The 21,339-nt window shown below is 35.0% G+C and overlaps 1 protein-coding gene across 1 annotated transcript in view; it reads left to right on the top strand.

The window, feature by feature from the left end:
* GPC5 (glypican 5) overlaps window positions 1-21,339 on the top strand; it is a gene marked incomplete at its 3' end in the record, with an annotated part of 835,169 nt that overhangs the window by 774,181 nt on the left and 39,649 nt on the right. The window contains exon 7 of the mRNA XM_068984785.1: window positions 9,182-9,338. Coding sequence (XP_068840886.1) covers window positions 9,182-9,338 — 157 coding nt within the window. The remainder of the gene's footprint in view (window positions 1-9,181; window positions 9,339-21,339) is intronic.

The raw sequence follows: 21,339 nt of genomic DNA on the forward strand, positions 1-21,339 counted from the left end.
CTTGGAAGAAAAGCTATGAATAACCTAGACAGTATATTAAAAAGCAGAGACATTACTTTGCCAACAAAGGTCTGTCTAGTCTAAGCTATGGTTTTTCCAATAGTCATGTATGGATGTGAGAGTTGGACTATAAAAAAAGCTGAGTGCCGAATAACTGATGCTTCTCAACTATGGTTTTGGAGAAGACTCTTGAGAGTCCCTTGGATGGTGAGATCCAACCAGTCCATCCTAAAGTTAATCAGTTCTGAATATTCATTGGAAGGACTAATGTTGAAGCTGAAACTCCAATACTTTGGCCACCTGATGTGAAGAACTGACTCATAGGAAAAGATCAGGAGGAGAAGGGGATGACAGAGGATGAGATGGTTGGATGACATCACCGACACAATGGTCATGAGTTTGAGTAAACTCCGAGTGACATACGGAAGCCTGATGTGCTGCAATCCATGAGATTGCAGAGAGTTGGACATGGCTGAGCGACTGAACCTAACTGAACTAACTTTATTACCTCTGTGAAGCCCCTTTTTCCTAATAAGGTCACATTCTGAGGTCCTAAGATTTTAGGGCTTCAACAGATGTTTTTATAGAAACAAAATTTAGTAAATAATAAACGGATATTAAAAGGGCTTCAGCAGATGTTTTTGCAGAAACATAATTTAATTAGTAATAAACAGATAACATATTTTTTTAAATTAAAAAACAAATCCAGCAGAAAAGAATGGAATTAAAATGTATATGAAGGAAAACCGCAATAATCTTTAATTATGTAATACCTATTTCTAAGCCAAATGTTAGAAAGGCTTGAAGTATATTAGACTTGAAAATTTGGATCTCTAAAACACATTCAGAATTTTTTTCCCCCTCCTTAATTTCTTATTTTTTTCAGCTAAACATTTAGGCTCAGCAACATTAAATGATTTATTTAAGGTCATGCATATAAATAGTTAATGGGAATTTGGTCTAGAATCCCAGTCAAATACCTACCTACCTCCTCCCCAAAACAATCCCAGTCTCAAATTTTAACCATTTTTCTCAAATTATGTCTAGAATATTTAGTAAAAATCACTTTCCTTAAATCCTCTTTTGGCTTGTCTCTGACCATATTTTTATGGTTTATGTAAATAAATCTAGATTGAGGGAATTTCATTGCAAAGGTGAAGACCAGAATGACATTTATGAAGATATAACTCTCATAACCATCTGCCATACACAAGGGTGTCATACTAAATGGGATCAGAATGAGCTCCTTTTGGAAGTAAACCTTTAATAGACTGTGAAAACTTTAGGGGAATCTATCCTGGAATGTTTTAATGGAGTACTTGAGAATGAGTTGTGCACAGCTGGCCAGTGAAGAGACTCTAGATTGGTTACCAAAACCAGGTTTTAAATGGATTTGTGATGCTCCACAGCTCTTTGAAAAAGGCAATGAAAATTGTGATGAATTAACAAACAAAAATCTTTTCTAATCAGAGAGCCCTTGCATTAGCAATGCATTATGATTGACATTGTCCTTTTTCCTTCCTTCCTTTTCTTTGTTATTTTCTGTTGTCTTTCTATGACATCAATCTTATGCAGATAAATGATTAAAGGACAATGATTAAAATACAAAATGGTTGAATGCTATAAACTTTGTGGGCCTGCCAGAAACACACTGAAGCTATTAAAAAAAAAAAAATAGTAAGGAAAAATCTAAGTTAATGATGCAGATTGCTGATTGTTGTATGCTATATAAAAATGACCCGGTCTTCCTGTTAGAGCAGGTAACTAAGGCACTGGTACTTACTGTTCTTTTCCTTATGATTGAACCAGGTGAGGGAACATTTTGGTAGGCTAAGGGGGGGAAAGACACTCACTTGCTAACCATGTAAAATGAATCCCTATCTATATCATTAACTAGGAAGTGCCTGTAAAACTACCTTATGATATGGTAGAGTGTGGTGAGCAGAAGCCAGATTTATCAGATGGTATTGACTTGTCTTGAATTTATCTAAATCAGTCCATCTATGCTTGGGAATGCTTTCCCTTATTTTCCCCAGAAACAGTAGATGTTCAGTTTTGGTCTATCCTTGATTTTGGAAATTCAGTTGCTGGGCTCTGGAATTTCAGGTAGATGATAGGGGATAACTAGGCAATTAGCTAAGCATGTTCTGAACAGTAAGTCACTTGCACCTTTAATTGCCGTGAACCTCTACATGGAAGAGGCAGTTTTCTGAAGTAATTCAGGACACAAGTAACTGCACATTTGGGGCAAATTAGCTGATGTGTCTGGGCTTCTTTGGTAGCTCACTAGGTAAATAATCTGCCTCGGTATAGGAGACCTAGGTTCGATCCCTGGGTCTGGAATATCCCCTGGAAAAGGAAATGGCAACCCGCTTCATTATTCTTGCCTGGAAAATCCCATGGACAGAGGAGCCTGGAGGGCTACAGTCCATGGGATCGCAAGAGTCGGACACAACTTAGCAACTAAACCACCAGCACCACTGTATTACTTTGGTGAATATATAAATACTCCCCATGCATATAAAGACCTAGTTAAAGGGATAAAGGCTTCCAACATACAAAGAAAATGACTTCACAATGATAAACCATACCACTAACAATATAAATTTATTCTGAACCTCATGAATATAAAATAATACAATTATCTGATAATTCTTATTTAGAATGCATTTAATTGCATTCATAGATGAACCTGAATCAGCCAGAAACTGAGATGATGTTTTCTGTCCTATAATATTGGTGGGTGACAATATGTCCATGTGACTTGTGTGTGCATATGTGTGTTGGTGAACATGCAATGATTAAGAAAATTAATAAATTAGCTTTGAAGTAAGAGGTAGCATCAAGAAAGTAATTTCCATATGTTTAAAATTTTTTAGTAGTTGCCATACATCATGTCTCCACAATGAAATGTTTGATTTGAGAATTTTGCATTGCACATCTAGTTATTCCATTGAACATGTTATGGGCTTGTAATCTACTTATAACCTCCAATTTTCTTCTCCCTTTCTTCTGTTTCAGGATCCTTTTACATCACTTACCCTTCATGTATGCTTGTTTCTTCTCCTACTCCTGTTATTGTTCTTCTGGACCCACCTGTTTATGGCTTACTTAGCATGGATGTTTTGATAGATGTCTCCAACAGTAACTTTGGGATTGTCACCTAAGAAATTTTTTTTTTTTTTTGCTTTTTCCACAATTCTTTTCAGGTCCTTGTAGTGTTTTACTATAGACATTTCACAAAAGCCTTTTGATGATCGACAGTGTTTGGCATGCACACTTCCTCTTTGGGGCCAACAATTTTCCTGTGTCTTATTTGAGGTTTTGTCACTGTTCCATTCTCTTCCTGCACTTAACTCACCAGCTTTTAGTTTTAACTCTCCTGTGAGATCTAGTTTAGAGTTTAGACAAGGACACACATTAGTTATAAACTTATCTGGTCAATTTTGTTATGGCGGCTCAGAAAATGAAACTGGCCTCATTCTGAGCTGGAGGTAAGGGTCAGGCATGGTGGAAGGGAAATACATAGAATTTTCTTAAGGGAAAAAGAACAAATGACTTCTTTACAGTTTAAGAGGCCAAGAATGAATGTAGTAAGCCTTTTCTAAGTTCAGTATTCTATTTACAAAATCACAAGACTTTTATAAATTGCCAGACTGCATTGCACAAACCAAATGTCACAGAACAGTGACCTTTCAAATTACCAGTGCAACAGAAGCTGAGATGAGAAACCTCAAACTTAGAGCAAACACTGACAAGAAATCCTACAGAAATGACTTCTGTGTCTGGTCAACTTAACATAACATGACATATTGTAGAATGTGTTTGGCTTTTTAGGTAGGATAGTCTATAAAGGTTTAACTGCTTTTGAAAACATAATCTTTAATATAATCTGAAGATTTGTAGTATTTAGGTTTGGGGGATAAAATATTTTCTAATTTTGAAAGAGAAAGAGCAGAAATGTTTTATATAAGAGAAACATCTAAAAGATGAACAAGTATAAATGACAAAGGTGAAATAGGGTAGAGTGGGTTGAGGGGGTGGATGGGAACAGAACTGGAGGTTTGAGGAAAGGGAAGTTCAATTGCAAAACAGTGAGAGCATTTTATATAAAGAGTTTTTATTTAAAATATGTCTAACAAATATGTTACAAAGATAAATTTTGAAAATACATCATAAGAAATTTTCAATCAGAGTTCCAGTTTTTAAATATTATACACTTCAGTAGTTTTTCTATTTCCCATACATTTCTTTATAGGTTTTACTTCAATTTTATGAAAGTATAGATACCAATTGCTTTATAACAAAATTAAATTCATATATATGTACATATTTGCATGTGTTTATACATAGAGGGTTTTTGTTCTATACTTAATATATATACTTTAAAGAAATTTTATTAATGATGAAATGAAAGCACAATTTTTCTATTTTCTGCTTTGAAATTTTTCTGTCAGTTTTTTTTTTTTTTTTTTTTACCAACCAACATACAGGCCCATCAATAATACAAAATTGTAAAACAGAACTTTCTACCATGTCTAGGTTTGAACAGATGACTAAAACATACTTTTTATGATGACCAATGTTTTCTAAACGTATATTTGCTTCTTATATATCTGTATAAATGATTGTAAAAGAGTGGAGGGAATATTTTAGAGTTGTATCATTGTATATTGCATTTTGAAGCACATTCTATTGCTCTCACATGTACAGATTGTTGAATGTGATGAATATGTTTGTCTTTTACAGCAAACATGTGTATGCAAGCCATCAATAGCCAGAGTTTATTGTAAGTGTTTGAAAGGCTATTGCAGCGATGGGATATTGCCAGACAGTTAGTAAAAAGCAAATTGAGTCTATTGAGAGATTAATTCACCAGCTGAAAGAAATACATTTGCCTCACAGTCATCAGATATTCCACTCACCAAATTCATCCTCCAAGATAGCATCCCTAATGAGCTTCCTAAACCAATTAAACATAGGCAGGAAGCATCAGTCATCCAAACTGACTATTTTCATCTAATCAGCTGACTGCACAAATTGCTTGACATTGAGGAAAAAAGGAACACCCTAAAAGTTGTTGGATTCTTTTCTACTCTGTCCTTACTTTGTGCATTTCTCAGTTTTAATGCTGTGTCTTGTGCAGAATACTGTAAATGAGCAGAGTACTTTATAAAGTGCTTTCCTTTCCTTTGCATTATTATTCAATAGAATAAAATGAGTTTTAATGGACTTAAGTAACTTGCTTAAAGGCACACAATTAATGTGTGACTGGGACCCAAAATCATGCCCTTTCCTCTGTTGTAGTAGTTCTATAAATATGTATTTATTGATTGACTTTCTACCCTCCAGGACAGGGGAAAGGTCTAAGTATTCAAAATGCCATCAGCTTTATATTTGGGCAAGTTCAGAGGCAAGGCAGGATGAGAATGAAGGGAGACAATTTTACTTCCATGTGGGTTTCTTCCTTGAAAGACTGGCTTAGTTTAGTGATGTCAGGCTGTACTGTTTATGATAGTAATGAGAAGGAAGAGAACATAAAATGAGCATAAACAAAGTTAGGAACCTAAAAGTTAGTCGCTCAGTCATGTCTACCTCTTTGTGGCCCCATGGACTGTAGCCTGCCAGGCTCCTCTGGATTTTCCAGGCAAATAAATTCACACAATTACTGTGAGAAAAACAAAATGCTATGTAGAGGAGTCTGGGTGCCAGAGGTTGCTGTTTTAGATATAATAATTTAAGAAACTATATTTTATGGGACCTTGATTGGAGGCAAAATTTGAACTTTTTTATTATAGACTCATTTCCAAACAATGTCAATGTTTGTAATGTGAGAGGAGGGGTTAATTTGCATATGTTAATTTGGGAAATGTAAAGTGAATCTCAACTAAACAAGATTGCTTACTGTAGATTCCTTATGAGCCTTCAGTTCATAGATCTCAAGAAGGGGACTTGGTATGCATTTCCCAATCATTTCATCATAAGACTTCTTTCTGTGGCTCATCTAGCTAGACTGGCATTTCTTCTCTGGATACATGTTGACACCAGTGGGTTTTGACACTATAGAGTCACAAAAAGTTCTAAGGCAGAGAAATGGCATAGTGAAAGTACTGATTTAAGGGAAATAATATGGTGGTAATAGGCAGGAGAGACCAATGGCCCTCACAATGAGGGAGTTGGAGAGATAAGTTGTAATGACATATGAATAGTGGAAGTGAATAGTTCTATTTTAAGATGCAAAATAGTACAGTACCTTTTATATCTAACTGTTGCTTAGTGGTGAACTGAAGAGTAACAGGGGTTGCAAATAAAGAATTACGAATGGTCTATACACAGATGAGAATGCAATCTGTTAGGATGGATTCCCTGAAAGAATCTGAAAAGACTAAAGGGGGATTTACATTATTAACTGAACATTTATTTTTATTATTTTGGAAATGTGAGGAGAAAGATGATCAAACTAAGAAATCAGAATAGTTTAGTCATAAAGAAGTGGGATTTTGAATAAGGGTCTTACTGTGAAAAGCTGATTGTTTTTGTTGATTGGTTATTGATTGAGGATTTTCAAAAATTAAGTTTTATTTCAATTGTGAGAATGAAAATGAATGTTTGTGGATGTTTATGATTTATAAGAAGGAAATGAACATATAAAGTAGAGATTTTATGCAGAAAAGATGGAGATGGAGGTGCTGGCTCTTCCAGAAAGAGATGGGATCACAGGGACCTGGAGCATAGATCAAATGGGATCATGGATGTATTTGTTTCTTGGAGTGTCACTGAAGTGATGGAGAAATGTAGTATAATGAACATATTAATGGTTTTAAAAATAATAATTTTTCTCTATTGTCATCTATTATTTTTACCAGCACTATAAATAAATTAATCATTCTCTGATAGCTAATGCAATTAGTTACTTTCAACCCAAGCTAATTACCTAAAGCAGTAAGTTTTATTTTACATGTGCTATCTTTCTGTTTGCATTTTTGAGTTCAAATTCATTGGGTTGGATCTTTGGTGATTTATCCATTCTTAGGGCTGTTCACAAGGTTTCTTCTTCTTCTGACCAAGGTCCCAGTAAAATATTGGAAGAATACTTAGGTAACAGGGAAATAAAGTTGAAATGGGAAATGTTGGGAAAAAGTGTCAGAGGCAAAAGAAATAACACTTATCAGAGAGTTTAGCTTTTATTGTGCTTTTCAGATAGAACTTTGAATAATTTTAATGTAAGTCATATAGTTGTATTGTTTATCAAATATATTTTCAGTTAATGAATCTAAGTGTTTAAGCAATATTGCAATAGACTGTATAATAACAAAGATAATAATTATCAAAATGCATTACCTTTTAATGTGCAAACACCATTCAGTATGCTTTATATATATTTTTCTCTTAATAAGAACAATGACCCTGGTATATTACTGTCTTTATTTTAGTTTTGAATGAACTAAGTTATTCAGGAATTTGCCCAATGTCACATGGTTAATATATGTCAGAATCAGGATCTAAATCTGAGTATGTTGAACCTCTGAATCTCAGCCCTTTGTGATAATGCGAAATAACAAATGATATATGGCAATATTTTATGACGTTCATTTAAATTTTTTAATATTTTATTTAATGATAATTTAATAATTAGGTTTACTTAATTATTAAAATTTTATCTTTATAGAATAATGCCTTTTATCTTTCCTTTACTTTTTCAGATTTTTGAATTTTATATACTTTGTTACAAATCTGTATTTTCCCATTGCCATATCTCCCTATGGGCAGTAGCATACATATCAGTACATTAAATACAATACGAAACTTTCTTTAACTTAATTCTAAATTTACTGACCATGAAAGAAGCTTTCTTTTAAAATGTAACACCTATTAATGTTTGGGAAATGCTGATCAATAGGATAAATTCTGGTTAAAATTTTAAAATTATTTTCAAATTTTTTTAACGTTTCACTTTTCTCAGGGAAAATAAATCTCAAGGAGCTGCAATATTTCAGAATTTGTGACCCAATTTTATTTTTTAATTTTGAAAGTTAATCAGTTGTCAAAGTTGTTGCTTAATGTTAGTGTTCTTTAAATGCTAAACATATTTATCTTATATGTACTTAGGATATTTTACTCTATATATTTCAGTATAAAATTCTCTCCTTGAGTTGTGTGTTTATTTTCTGCTAATCAATACAGTTGATCTCTGTATTGAAAATTTGAAATCTCTGAAAAGTTCTTAGAAACAGCCACCCTAATACTTTTATAAAACACGCTGAAAACTTGAATTCCCATTAACCATTCAGCTGTAATATGTTTCATTCATAACATGGCAGTACCTTCCAGTGCTCACGCTTGGTCATGGATCCTCCAAAATTGCCTTAGAGGTGTAAATGTCACATTCCAAATCATGTTACTCAGTCTTAGCTTTAAGCGAAATATTCCATTATTCACAACATCACCTTTTGGAAAAGGAGTTCAGGCATGTCCAGTTTCATTCAAAATATTACTTTCCCCATGTTATAGGGGGAAATGGCTATTCTATCTATTTTGCTCGTCAAAGTAAGTGAAATTCTTGAGAAACAAAGTTGGTTAAATTTCTTGAGTAATTTGTATAAATGGAATTAGAACCCAAGTCTTTTGTTCCATGGTTTTCTTCTGTTCCATATACATTGGTGTGCATATTTAACCCATAAAGTTTAAATAAAACTACAAATGTACATGTCCAAGATATATATTTCTTTCATTGAGTCTTTTTAGAAGAATGGCAGTCTTCTTTTTTGAGAAATTTAGGACTGTTGGTTTGTAAAACAGTACATTACCAGCCAATACTCTTCAGAGGGAGCTTTGTTGTGCTGGAGATTGATTTACCCTGCTTTTAATATTGTGTATTCAGAAACGGGATTCTCTAACCAAAGCATTCATGAGAAAGAAGATCTGGTTTTATTTGATTTCCAAAACTGTATCACAGTGCTAATAGGCAGATTGCAGCTCTTCATAGCTGTAAGACCTTGCCCATTATTTATTATTATGTCAGTAGTTTTTTCTCTTTCTTTCATGCTTGATTTGTTAAGGTGTCCACATCAAAATAGTGTATCCACATAAGAAAACAATTATAAGTTTTGCATGTTGTTGAATAGCATCCTTAGATGATTTGAACTTTCTATTAATAAGTGGTTTTGGTATCCATATTTAGTTGTTACAGGGTAGGTCACCCAAACCCACCAAGTGGGAACATCACACGGGCAGTGGTGGCGGCATGGCCGAACAGGTCAGCGGGGACTGTGATGATGAAGATGGTTGTGGGGGCTCAGGAAGTGGAGAAGTCAAGAGGACACTAAAAATCACAGACTGTAAGTGCATGATTCGAATCCCATTTCTAAAGGACTGATTTTGAAATATAATTAAGGAGAACTGTTACTATGAATATAAAGAAATAATGATAGTGAATTCAGAAAAAGGCAAGAGGAATTGGAAATGAAAACAAAGCCATTTTTTGTTATTTGGGTTATATATTCTTGGGCACTTGTTTCTTTTTACCAATGACTTTAAATGGAAATTACAGTTTTCCTGAGTAAAACGAGTGAATGATCATTAGTTCTGAGAATTCGTAGTTTTAAAGTGGGATAATCTGTAGGACATGAAATAACTAGGATGATGGATGCTAAATGTATACTCATGAAACCAGAATAGGTGAGCCATGCTGAATATTAAAGTTCTCTAATGTATTATATTATCATGACATTATATAAATTTTATTAGGTTTTCATCATGTTCAGATCACAAAGAAATTGGTTAAATATATGGCTAGTTATGGTGAGAAAATACTTGAATTTAACTCCTATGATTGGGTTCTTCTGAAAAAATCTCACCAATCATTCACATTATTTTGATTTTATGTGTTTGAAAACCATTTCTGGTCTTGCTGGACTAGTCGCTATTACATATGATAGAATGACCAAATAACAACAACCAAAAAAATCACCAAATAAATTACCTTTCCTTCTTTTTACATGCAAAATGAGGGATCTAGTCTAACTTTCAACTGTTCACTTAACTCAGGTCATACTAAAGGGGGTTACTTTATAAAATAATCTTCTGGACTTGTGCAGGCCTATCTGGAGCCTGCCCTGATAGTCTCCCTCTAAATCACAATGGGCTTTGTGATATTTCTGACAACTTTGTACCTGTTAGAAATGTCCTTTCCTGACTTTGGTGGGAGAAGAGTTCATTTACTTTTCAGTTCTCATGTAGTAAATTTAGAACACTTCTAATGCCTCAAGCATCAACACCCCTTCCTTCCAAGATCTTGTTTTGTAAAACAAATACTTTGTTTAAAGGAATAGAAGCCAGAAGAGGTACAAGATCAAGACAGTATAAAGAAATATGTTTTCCTATTAGAAAGAGTAATAAATTTAACATAGAAAGTAAATAGTTGGGATTTAGTACACTTGATAGCAGTTGAACAAAGGACCACAAAACTCTTTGATGTATTAGTACAATTTCCTAGTGAAAATTGCCTTTCTTCTACTCATGTAGGAGCAGTAAGGATATATATTCTTCTTATTAGTACTAATGTCATTTATCAGATTAATTTCTTTTGGTTACTTGTCTTCTGTTGTTTGTCCCAAAAAAGAGAAAACAAAAAATTAGAAAAAGTGTTTTCATTAAGAGTTAAAAAGCCCTCCATTGTATTTTGGAATTATGATACATATTAGGATGATATTAAACAGTCTTTCATTTTCATTTGATCCTGTGTATTTATATGTACCATAATTTCCCTGTCATTTGAACACTGCAGGGTTTTAAAGCATAAAAATATTATGAAAAATAGCTTAGCTTAGGTTAAAACTTAATCTGTAAATTGTATGTATGTGAGTGTGTGTGGAATTAGCCTTTTACAGGGATTTTTCACTCCTGAAGTTATTTATAAGCTTGAGAACTTGCTATATATTAACAGATAACTTTTTGCCTTATTTCACACAAGAAGTAGAGACAGTAGAGGATATTCAACTACTAATAATTTTCTCACAAAACCGAACTTGTCAAGGTGGCAAGAATGAATTTTTTTACTTTAAAATCCTGTTTTCAATTACTACTGAAAGGGACAGGTATGGTACAAGCAACTATCCATCCGAATTGGGGAGATTTAAGATATAGATGATTTTCAGCAACTCCAGGCAAACAGTAAAAAAATCCACATCTGTTGCAAGTGGGTTACCTATCATATTTCTACGGATTTATAGCTGTCGGCTTTCAATTTTTAATAAGTGGTTAGGAACCCACAGTGGATAGCCTGCTGAAATAAAGAGGGACGCAGCAAGTAGCAAAACGTAGGTCACGTTTCTATTTTTATAAAGCACCATAATAGTTTAACTGTGTTTGGCTGGTTTGGTATATCACTAAAGCACGTTGTGCCATAGTTTTAGGCGGTCTTAATGTCTTAAAAATATTGTGCTCTAGAAAGTTTACAAGGTGTCATTTGTGTTAAGAATTTGAAATACACCATTATGTCTTCCTCACAGTGATGTTTATTCTTTATAAAATACAAGTAGAACACAGTTTGTGACTTCAAAAATATCTGATTACAAAAAGTTATACAGGCATATATTTATTTATAGCTACATATAGTTACAAGGAATAATGTCAATATTATGTCCTGAAAATTTAATGATTTTACTCCATTTATGAATATATTCAAAGTTGACAGATATCTTAGTAACCATCACTTGAACTGATTTTCTGTTTCTGTTTTGGTTAATGTTTATTCCAGGCAAGAAAGGCTTATATATTTCAATGTGCAAAGTTTTACCACCAAAAATTTTAGGTATCACTTTTTTCTCATCAACAGTATCAAATGATTTAACAATATTTAGCTTTTAAACTACCTCTATTTGTATCACACCTGTTAAACATTACTAAAAGTCAATTGACATATTTCTAATTTAAAAAATCTATGGTATGTAGTGTTCACTTTTAGGAAACTGAAAGTACTTTATTTTAGTAGGTGATTTAAGTATCCTAAGATTACATTAATGTGTTCTATATTTTTATTGTATTGAATTTGACTCATATATGTAGATATGGTTATTTCACTAGTACCTTCAAATAGCAGGGTTGGAATGTCTTTGAACTTTCATTTCCCCTCATCCTGGACACTTGGCATCTTTTCAGAGTAGCTAAGGGATGGCAGGTTTTAAATACCAGTTGGGGGTGGGGGTGGTGGAAAACAAGTTCTGTTTTTGTAGGCATGTAGAGCAAAACTACTCTCACTACCATCAATACTTTTTCAACTATTTGACTGTTCTAATATTTGCCCCAATTCTGATATATTCAACTGTTAAAAAACAAAGTGCCACCAAAGAGAGGCTGTAGCAAAACTATGCATATGTAGTTTTGAAAATCTGCAGTAGCTTTGATTGCCATATGTGGTATTATAATTTAAATTGCCGTAACAATACTATTGGGAAATCCCACAGGCAGAGGAGCTTGGCAGGTTGCAATCAATGGGGTCACAAAAGAGTTGGACATGATTTAACAACTAAACAACAACAACAAAACACTGCTTTTAACAAACAATACACAGTCCATGATCAAATTTATTTTAATAAGATGGTTCACAGTAGCAATCTCAGATAAAATGATTTTGATCACAAGTTGTTTCAGGCATCAAATGTTGAGAAACAGTAGAGTGATTTCAAGTCTTCAAATTAACTGAGATAATCTGTCTATTGTCATATTTATTTTGCTAGTACAATATTATGTTGCATCATTAGCAGTTTTGAAAATAATTTTACCTTAAATGAGATGCCTATAAATGACAACAAAAGTGATTAAGTATGTATTCCAATAACTTTTCCCCCTGATAATGATACCAACCTGTTTCTGAAGAACAGTCATGATTATGGGTCCCAATGCAGCATTAAGCCCTAAGCCCTTCTGATAGCCATTCATTCAGTCATTAAAAGTCTTTCCTGAGAAAGGTTGTTTGCCATTCATTTTTTCTTATCTCCTGGGCTGTTTTTCCTTTTCTCTTTTACAGATTCTCATCATCATACCAAATTCTATATATTTGAGGAAGCCAGGACTCAGTCTCAAACTTTTATCATCCCTATTCTCAACTACCTTCTGTTCCACAAACCACTTACTCAGTCATAATACCAATAATAATATGGTACCCTGCCCTTGCTAGCCCTATCAGCTATAAAGCATTCCCCTATATCAGATCAGGAAATAAGTTTATGAGATCTGAAAGTATTCAACTTAAATGAGATTTATTTGGAAATGAAAAGATAATACATTGAAATATTAAGTAACTAGAGCTAGGAAAAAAAACAACTCTTCTTTGATCTTTGATAGCCTAAAATAAATAGAACAGTTATTTATATTGTGCTTTGGATTGTCACTTAGTAACGAACCTTAGATAAGCCTCTAACAAATGCATCTACAGCCTGATACTAACAGTGACCTTGGAAGAGAATAGTGTATTCCACGTGCAAAGTAAAATGAAATGATACTCTGTTAGCCACTGAAGAATAAAGCGTGCTGATTTATTTAGTAATGCAAGATTGTAAAGTGCCTGAATATTGCTGGCTTCCTCAAACTTATTTTTACCACAAATCATCTTTATTTCAAAATCTCAGCCAGACATGGAGGTTCAGGGAAAACTCAAAAGAAAAAAAAAATGCTCCAGGTTACATTTTCTTTAGTGAAATCTGTATTTTCCTGAACTACTAAAACTGTAATTATTCATTTTGTACAAATCATTTTGTGATATTTTATAGTATTTATTAATAGCTGATGATTTTTGTTTTTAGTCTAAATTATGCAAAACAGATAATGCAAGCACATAATATTTTTATATTAATAAGTTACAAATATGCATATTGAAAGTATGTGTATTGTTTCTAAAATTCAAGTTCCATCAAATTTGATTAAATAAAATATATTTAGTTTACCTTGTAAATGTTGATAAATAGCCCATTAATAAATTATCCCAAATGTAAGAAACTGTGCTGAAAGTAACTAAATAGCTCTCATTTGTTTAATCAGTTAAGCAGAAAAAAAAAAAGAAATTCGGAGAAGAAAATGGGAACCCACTTAGTATCTTGCCTGGGAAAACTCATGCACAGTGAAGCCTGGCAGGCTACAGTCCATGGAGTTGCAAAGAGTGATATAAGACTGAGTGACTGAGCATAAGCTAAAAATAAATCATCTCTATAAGGGTACTTAGGGCTTCCCTGGTACCTCACACAGTAAAGAATCTGCCTGCAATGCAGGAGACCCAGGTTCAATCCCTGGGTTGGAAAGAAACCCTGGAGAAGGAAATAGCTACCACTACAGTATTCTTGCCTGGAGTATCCCCTGGACAGAGGAGCCTGACAGGCTACAGTCCATGGGGTCACAAAGAGTCTGACAAAACTGAGTAACTAAGCACACATATAAGGATCAGTTCAGCTCAGTCGCTCAGTCGTGTCCAACTCTTTGCAACCCCATGAATCGCAGCACGCCAGGCCTCCCTGTCCATCACCAACTCCAGGAGTTCACTCAGACTCACGTCCATCGAGTCAGTGATACCATCCAGCCATCTCATCCTCTGTCGATCCCTTCTCCTCCTGCCCCTAATCCCTCCCAGCAGCAGAGTCTTTTCCAATGAGTCAACTCTTTGCATGAGGTGGCCAAAGTACTGGAGTTTCAGCTTTAGCATCATTCCCTCCAAAGAAATCCCAGGGCTGATCTTCAGAATGGACTGGTTGGATCTCCTTGCAGTCCAAGGGACTCTCAAGAGTCTTCTCCAACACCACAGTTCAAAAGCATCAATTCTTTGGCGCTCAGCCTTCTTCACAGTCCAACTCTAACATCCATACATGACCACAGGAAAAACCATAGCCTTGACTAGACAGACCTTAAGGATGCTTGGACTCAAATCTTTGTGACGCAATTAAAGTATTCTTGAATAATGACTGTACACTTTGATCTATGTTGTACAAATGTCTCATACTAAAGGTTCATGATAAAACTGTAGAGAAATTAATGAGGAAAAACTTTCTGATCCTGTTCAGTGTTCACTATTTTGAACACTTGGAAATTATCATCTACCACTTTTTATACTACTGATGAGAATTATACTAAAGACAAATGTAATATATATCTAAGGTAGGTAAACATATTTTAATTAATTATGGATATATTATATCTATGCATATTATGTGGATATATGGATATATTATTATCCATCATATTATGGATATTATTCTGATTATGCATTTCCATTTTGTTTTCTAAATAATTGAGACTCATCCTGGCTGCTTGCTATTTTGTTAGCAAGACTATATAATAGAATCTGGATACTTGATGATTCATCTGAAGTCATCTCTCATTCTCTTTAAAAGCTATAGGTCACAGTCATGGATTTAAATAATAGAATTGAAATAAAAGGATTTGTCCCTCAAAGCCTAAGAAATGATTTTCATTGCTTGGCTTAAACACAGAATTGATGTTGAATCACTGAGGTGAGGAGGGGAGATTCATTAATTAAAGCTTAAAGAGCTGCTAGCATGCATCCCAGATCAACCAACTATTCTGCAAATCCCATAACTTAGTCTATACCACACCAGTGGACATAAAGAAATTATGGCCTGTCTTGACTGACACAATGCTAAGTATGACTGCATGATCAATAGAGAAAGTAAAAAATTAAATTTGAAGAAAATACCCTCAGGTACACTTGATCAGGACTTGCTCAAAGTCATGTAGCTGTCGTTATAACTAGAAACAAACCATATTCATATATAACCATATCCAGATGTTTTTGTATCATTTTGTTGCAAATAAACAGAATGATTATTGAAATAGCTATATATTTCCCTTCAGTCAGAATTCACTGATAAAAATACAAAAACATGTTGGGTATATTTTTAGCTTTTTAAAGACTTTTATATCTCTAACTGTATGGAAAGAATATTTTCATATAGCTTTTTGACCAATTAAGGGCTCATCTAACTCTAAATAATTAAATAATACAGCATGTGATCTGGGCTCTAAAGTTCTCACACTCTCTTGTTTTATAAATTTTGTGGGACTCTTGTTAAGAATAGAAGTGTGTAAATAGTGCTGCAGTGGGTATTGAGGTGCATGTGTCATTTTGAATTATGGTTTTATCATGGTATATGACCAGGAGTGGGATTGCAGGGTGTTTGGTAACTCTGTTTTTAGTTTCTTAAGGAGCCGTCATACTGTTCTCCATAGTGGCTGTAGCACTTTGCATTCCCGTCAGCAATGTAGGAGGGTTCCTTTTTCTCCACACCCTCTCCAGCACATTTGTAGATTTTCTGTTGATGGCCATTCTGACCAATATGAGGTGATGCCTCATTGTAGCTTTGATCTGCATCTCTCTAATAGTTAGCGAGGTATGTAGACTTTCTGATGATGGCCATTCTGACCATTGTGAAGTGATAACTCATCGTTTTCTTCTGCATGTCTCTAATAATTAGCCATCTCTATGTCTACTTTGGGGTAATGTCTGTTTAGGTCTCCCTCCCATTTTTTAATTGGGTTTCTTTTTATATTGAGTCTAATTCACTTTGTTGTACAACATTTACAATACAGTTATACTCCTATTAAAAAAAAAAGGTAAAAAAAAAAAAGAATACGAGTACAATACAGGTGGTCTCATTTGGGGCATTTCCTCATGCTTCCAGATGATGATTGTTGTTGGTCTAAGGACCACACTGTGTGTGTGTGCTGGGTCACTGTCATGTCCAACTGTTTTGTGACCCCATGGACTGAAGCCTGCCAGGCTCCTCTGTCTTTGGGACTTCCCAGGCAAGAATACTGGAGTGGTTGCCATTTCGTACTCCAGGGGATCTTCCTGACTAGAGATCAAAGGCATACCTCTTGTGTTTCCTGCACTGGCAGGTGGATTCTTTACCGCTACACCACCTGGAAGACTCCAAGGACCATATATGAGGAGGAAAACTACCTACTCTTGTTTATTACATCCTTTACTTATTAGCATGTCTAAAATTAGTTTCTATTAAAGCAATATGTACTCTTATAAAACACTACCACATTTGTAAATTAGCATTACAAGAAAACATTATAGGCACTAGGAAATTAGGGACTATAACAGTTAGGCTGGTTTGGTGGTTTATCCTATGTAACTTTTTACATCAGTTTCAGCTCGATTGTTTTAAGCCTTGAGTTTACTTTTTCACATTTTTATTGGATTATAATTGATTTACAATTGTTGTGTTTCTCTAAGATGTACAGCAAAGTGAGTCACTCTCTGACACCAAAGGAAAGGCACTTCCATCTTTTCTCAGGGTCTGAGGGTTTCAGTTTTACATTTGCTTCAAGAAAACTTTATCTTGTTTGGTATCTCAACCGAAATATTTTATCTTCATCAGCTCCTTCAGATTGCAATAAACACTAAAGAATTATCTTGCAATTTCCCGTGTATCACATTACATTCCAACAGAGAGAAATCAAAGTTTTATGTGAACTAAGAGAAAGGAAGGAAGATATCTACCTGGGACAGTCAGAAAACACTTTGTAGCAGAGACAGGGAAGGAGCAACCTGGAAAAGTGACATTTGACTACAGTGTTTTTGAGACAGTAGCATTTGACAAGGTGGACACATTATTTGGTTTCCGCCATTGACAGTAGGGAGTGGAAGGTACCCTAGGGAGAGCAGACTCCATGAATGAAGACAGGGTGGGGTAGGAAGAGGGAGTAAGGAGCATGCTTAAGAAGGAACAAACTTATTCAAGTTGCTTGAAAAAAACTATCAGAACCCTAAAAATGAGTTTTAAAATGTTACAACAGTTTTGAGTTCAAGAGTGAGGCGTTTGTATTTAATTTAGTAGGCCAAAAGAAACCATGAAAAGTTCTTTCTGTGTGGTCATTTGGTTTGAGTATGCAGTTATTCAGATTTCACAGGTGGTTCTAGTGGTAGAGAACCCATCTGCCAATATCGGTAGACTTAAGAGACACAGGTTCGACCCCTGGATAGGAAGATCCCCGGGAGGAGAGCATGGCAACCCACTCCAGTATTCTTGCCTGGAGAACCCCATGGACAGAGGAGCCTGGCAGGCTGCAGTCCACAGGGTCACACAGGGTCAGACACAACTGAAGCAACTTAGCATGCACGTGTGTGGCACACACATGCAGTAATTTGTACTACCAATACTGGTTAAGAGAAAAAATATGTATAAATAATGCATATCTTGCACAAGTATGTGCATGCTTAGTCACTCAGGCATGTCTGGCTCTGTGCAACCCTTTAGACTGTAGCCCACAAGGCTCTCTGTCATTGGGATTTCCCAGCAAGAATACTGGAATGGGTTGCCATTTCCTCCTCCTTGGAATCTTCTTGAAGGAGGAATAGAACTCCTGTCTCCTGTGTCTCCTGTACTGCAGGCAGATTCTTTACCCACTGAACCAAGTAATTTACCACTTAACCTTGCACAAGTAATTGTTCTGAGCTTGGCTTTCCTCAGGTTGGGGATAATAGCCGTACTCTCCAACAAGCATCCTCATGAGGATTAAATAACTTCATCCATGTACAGCATTACAAGTGCCCACCCCACCCCCACCCACTGAAACCAAAAATAATTCAATGACATACATAAAAAGATTTTATTAAATGCTTCTATGAGGAAGCAAGAAAGAGAGAATGTTTTCACCTTCCACAAAACTAGGTGAAAACAATGATGTAGAGATAAAGATAAATATGGAGATAAAGATACAGATATACTTATACATACACCCATATACACACAGTTTAAGGAAAACCATGCAATAAATTTGTATCTATCCCTCCTCCCAGTTCAAGAATAAAGTATTTCCATACCTCTGTGAACACATTCCTTTTGAGAATTTACAATGACCATAAACCATATCTTCCTGGATTTTTCTGGGGCACTTTATTATAAATGGAATCCTAGAGTCTTTTTTACACAGTGTGTTTCTTTTGCTTCAGTGTTAAATTGTTGAGGTTCACCTGTATTGATGGGTGTAGATCTCCTCATTCATTTTTACCAATGTGTAATATTCTAATTATGAATATACACAGCCACTTATTTATTTTATTGTTGATACATATGGTATTTGATTTCAGCTTTTGAATATTGTGAACAATGTTGTATAAATCATTTTAAACCATCTTGAACATCTGTCTTAATGCACATTTGCAGAGCCTCTGCAATATATACTTTGAAGTGGCATGAGACTGTCACAAAGCAGAGCCTGCATGTGTTAAGCTTTCCTGAGAAGTGTCAAACTCTTACTGGTTAACAAAGTGATGATGTCAATTTACATTCTCACCAGAAAAAACTAAAAGTTTATGTTGCTCCTCATTTTTGCAAAAACTTTTGTTTCCATTTCCGCTGGTTTTGTGTATCTGTCCAAAGGATGAAAGTGGACCATGTTTTATTCTATATTAAATCTTATTCATTTAATTGTACTTTTTGTCATAAGTATATGAAATTCCTCATATACTTCCTTACATGAAATTTCCTTAATATCCATAGTCCATTTCTCTTCTACAGGGTTATTTATCTTATTTGACAAGTGTTCTCTGGACAAAGGTCAACTTCAATGATCCACTTACCTATTTTGGTTATTACTTTCAAGAAAGGCAGAATAGACTCTTGACTTTTTCTTTTGTTTAACCAGTTTCAAGATAATGAATTGGTATGCTCCTTGTCTTTCTCAGAAGGTGACCAATTCTTTCAATTTTTTCTTTAAATACCACTATGAAGTAAGTTTCAAAAACATTTGTCATTCTTATTCATATTGAAGTCCAGATTGTCCCACATTTTGCCAATTGGCACTTCTTTGATTTGGCTGTTCAGTCCTTTTGGCATGATCCCCAAATTCATGGCTAGTTTCATTGCTACCTAGTATAATAAGTTATTCCAAGCTGAGCTTGTACATTTTCTGTCTCAAACATGGAGTCAGCCATTTTACATGACCCCGATTTGTTTTAGTAAGAAAGGCATTTCATGACCACAATCTGAGTATAAGACATGATCTTCAAAGACACATGTCATAATAGAAATAAATATCTCATAATTGTTTGCTTTATTCCACATCAGGGGTGCTATATTATAATAGTAATAAAACTACTTTTACCAGCTATGATTACTAAAATCAGTTTCATTTTTGCATATTTTATGCATATTCTATCCTCATTTTACAGTTATAATAGATATTAATGCATCTCAAACAGTCCTATGGAGATATATGTGTGTGTGTGTGTCTAAGGCTTCCATGGTAACTCAGTGATAAAGAATCCACCTGCAGTGCAGGAGACATGGGTTCAATCCCTGGGTCAGAAAAATCCCTGGAGAAGGAAATAGCAACCCACTCCAGTATTCTTGCCTGGGAAATCCCATGGACAGTGGAGCCAGGTGGGCTACGGTCCATCAGGTCATAAAAGAGTCAGACACGACTTAGCAACTATATGTATATATGTATACATTTGTATACCTATGTTTCCTTGGCAAGAAACTATATCAATATAATACATATTGATAGATACAAATATATTTAGGTCACCTACTATATCTGTTAACTATATAATACTACTTGTTCTTGTGTCCAGGTTTCTCTAGTACATTTCTTAAAGAGGACTGGGAGGATAATATTTTATAAGGTTTCACTTGGTGATAAAAGTTTGTGCCACTTTTACATGAAAGTTGACTTTGCTGGACAGAAGAATGTTAGTCACCCTTTACAAGCAACATATATATTTTTTGCCCTCTCAGTGCCAAGCAATTTTAAGTACAGTAACTTTGCTAGAATATAGCTTTCTGAGTACTCTTGCCTGGAGAATCCCATGAACAGAGGAGCCTGGTAGGCTGCAGTCCATGGGTTTGCTAGGAGTCGGACACGACTGAGCAACTTCACTTTCACTTTTCACTTTCATGAATTGGTGAAGGAACTGACAACCCACTCCAGGATTCTTGCCTGGAGAATCCCAGGGATGGGGGAGCCTGGTGGGCTGCCGTCTATGGGATCACACAGAGTCACACACGACTGAAGCAACTTAGCAGCAGCAGCAGCAGCTTTCTGAGTAGTTTTGAGTGGACACTCAGTAACATGGCATACTTTTAAAATAAGTAAGGAAAGTTTAAGTGTTAGTCACTCACTCAGTTATGTCCTACTCTTTGTGACTCCATGGACTGTAGCCTACCAGGCTCCTCTGTTCATAAAATTCTCCAGGCAAGAGTGCTGGAGTGGGTTGCCATTTCCTTCTCCAGGAGATCTTTGTGATCTAGGGATCAACCTGGGTCTCTGACACGGCAGGAGATTCTTTACCATCTAGGCTACCAGGGAAGCCCATGTACC

This window comes from Capricornis sumatraensis, chromosome 12, assembly GCF_032405125.1.
Source record: "Capricornis sumatraensis isolate serow.1 chromosome 12, serow.2, whole genome shotgun sequence".
NCBI lineage: Eukaryota > Metazoa > Chordata > Mammalia > Artiodactyla > Bovidae > Capricornis > Capricornis sumatraensis.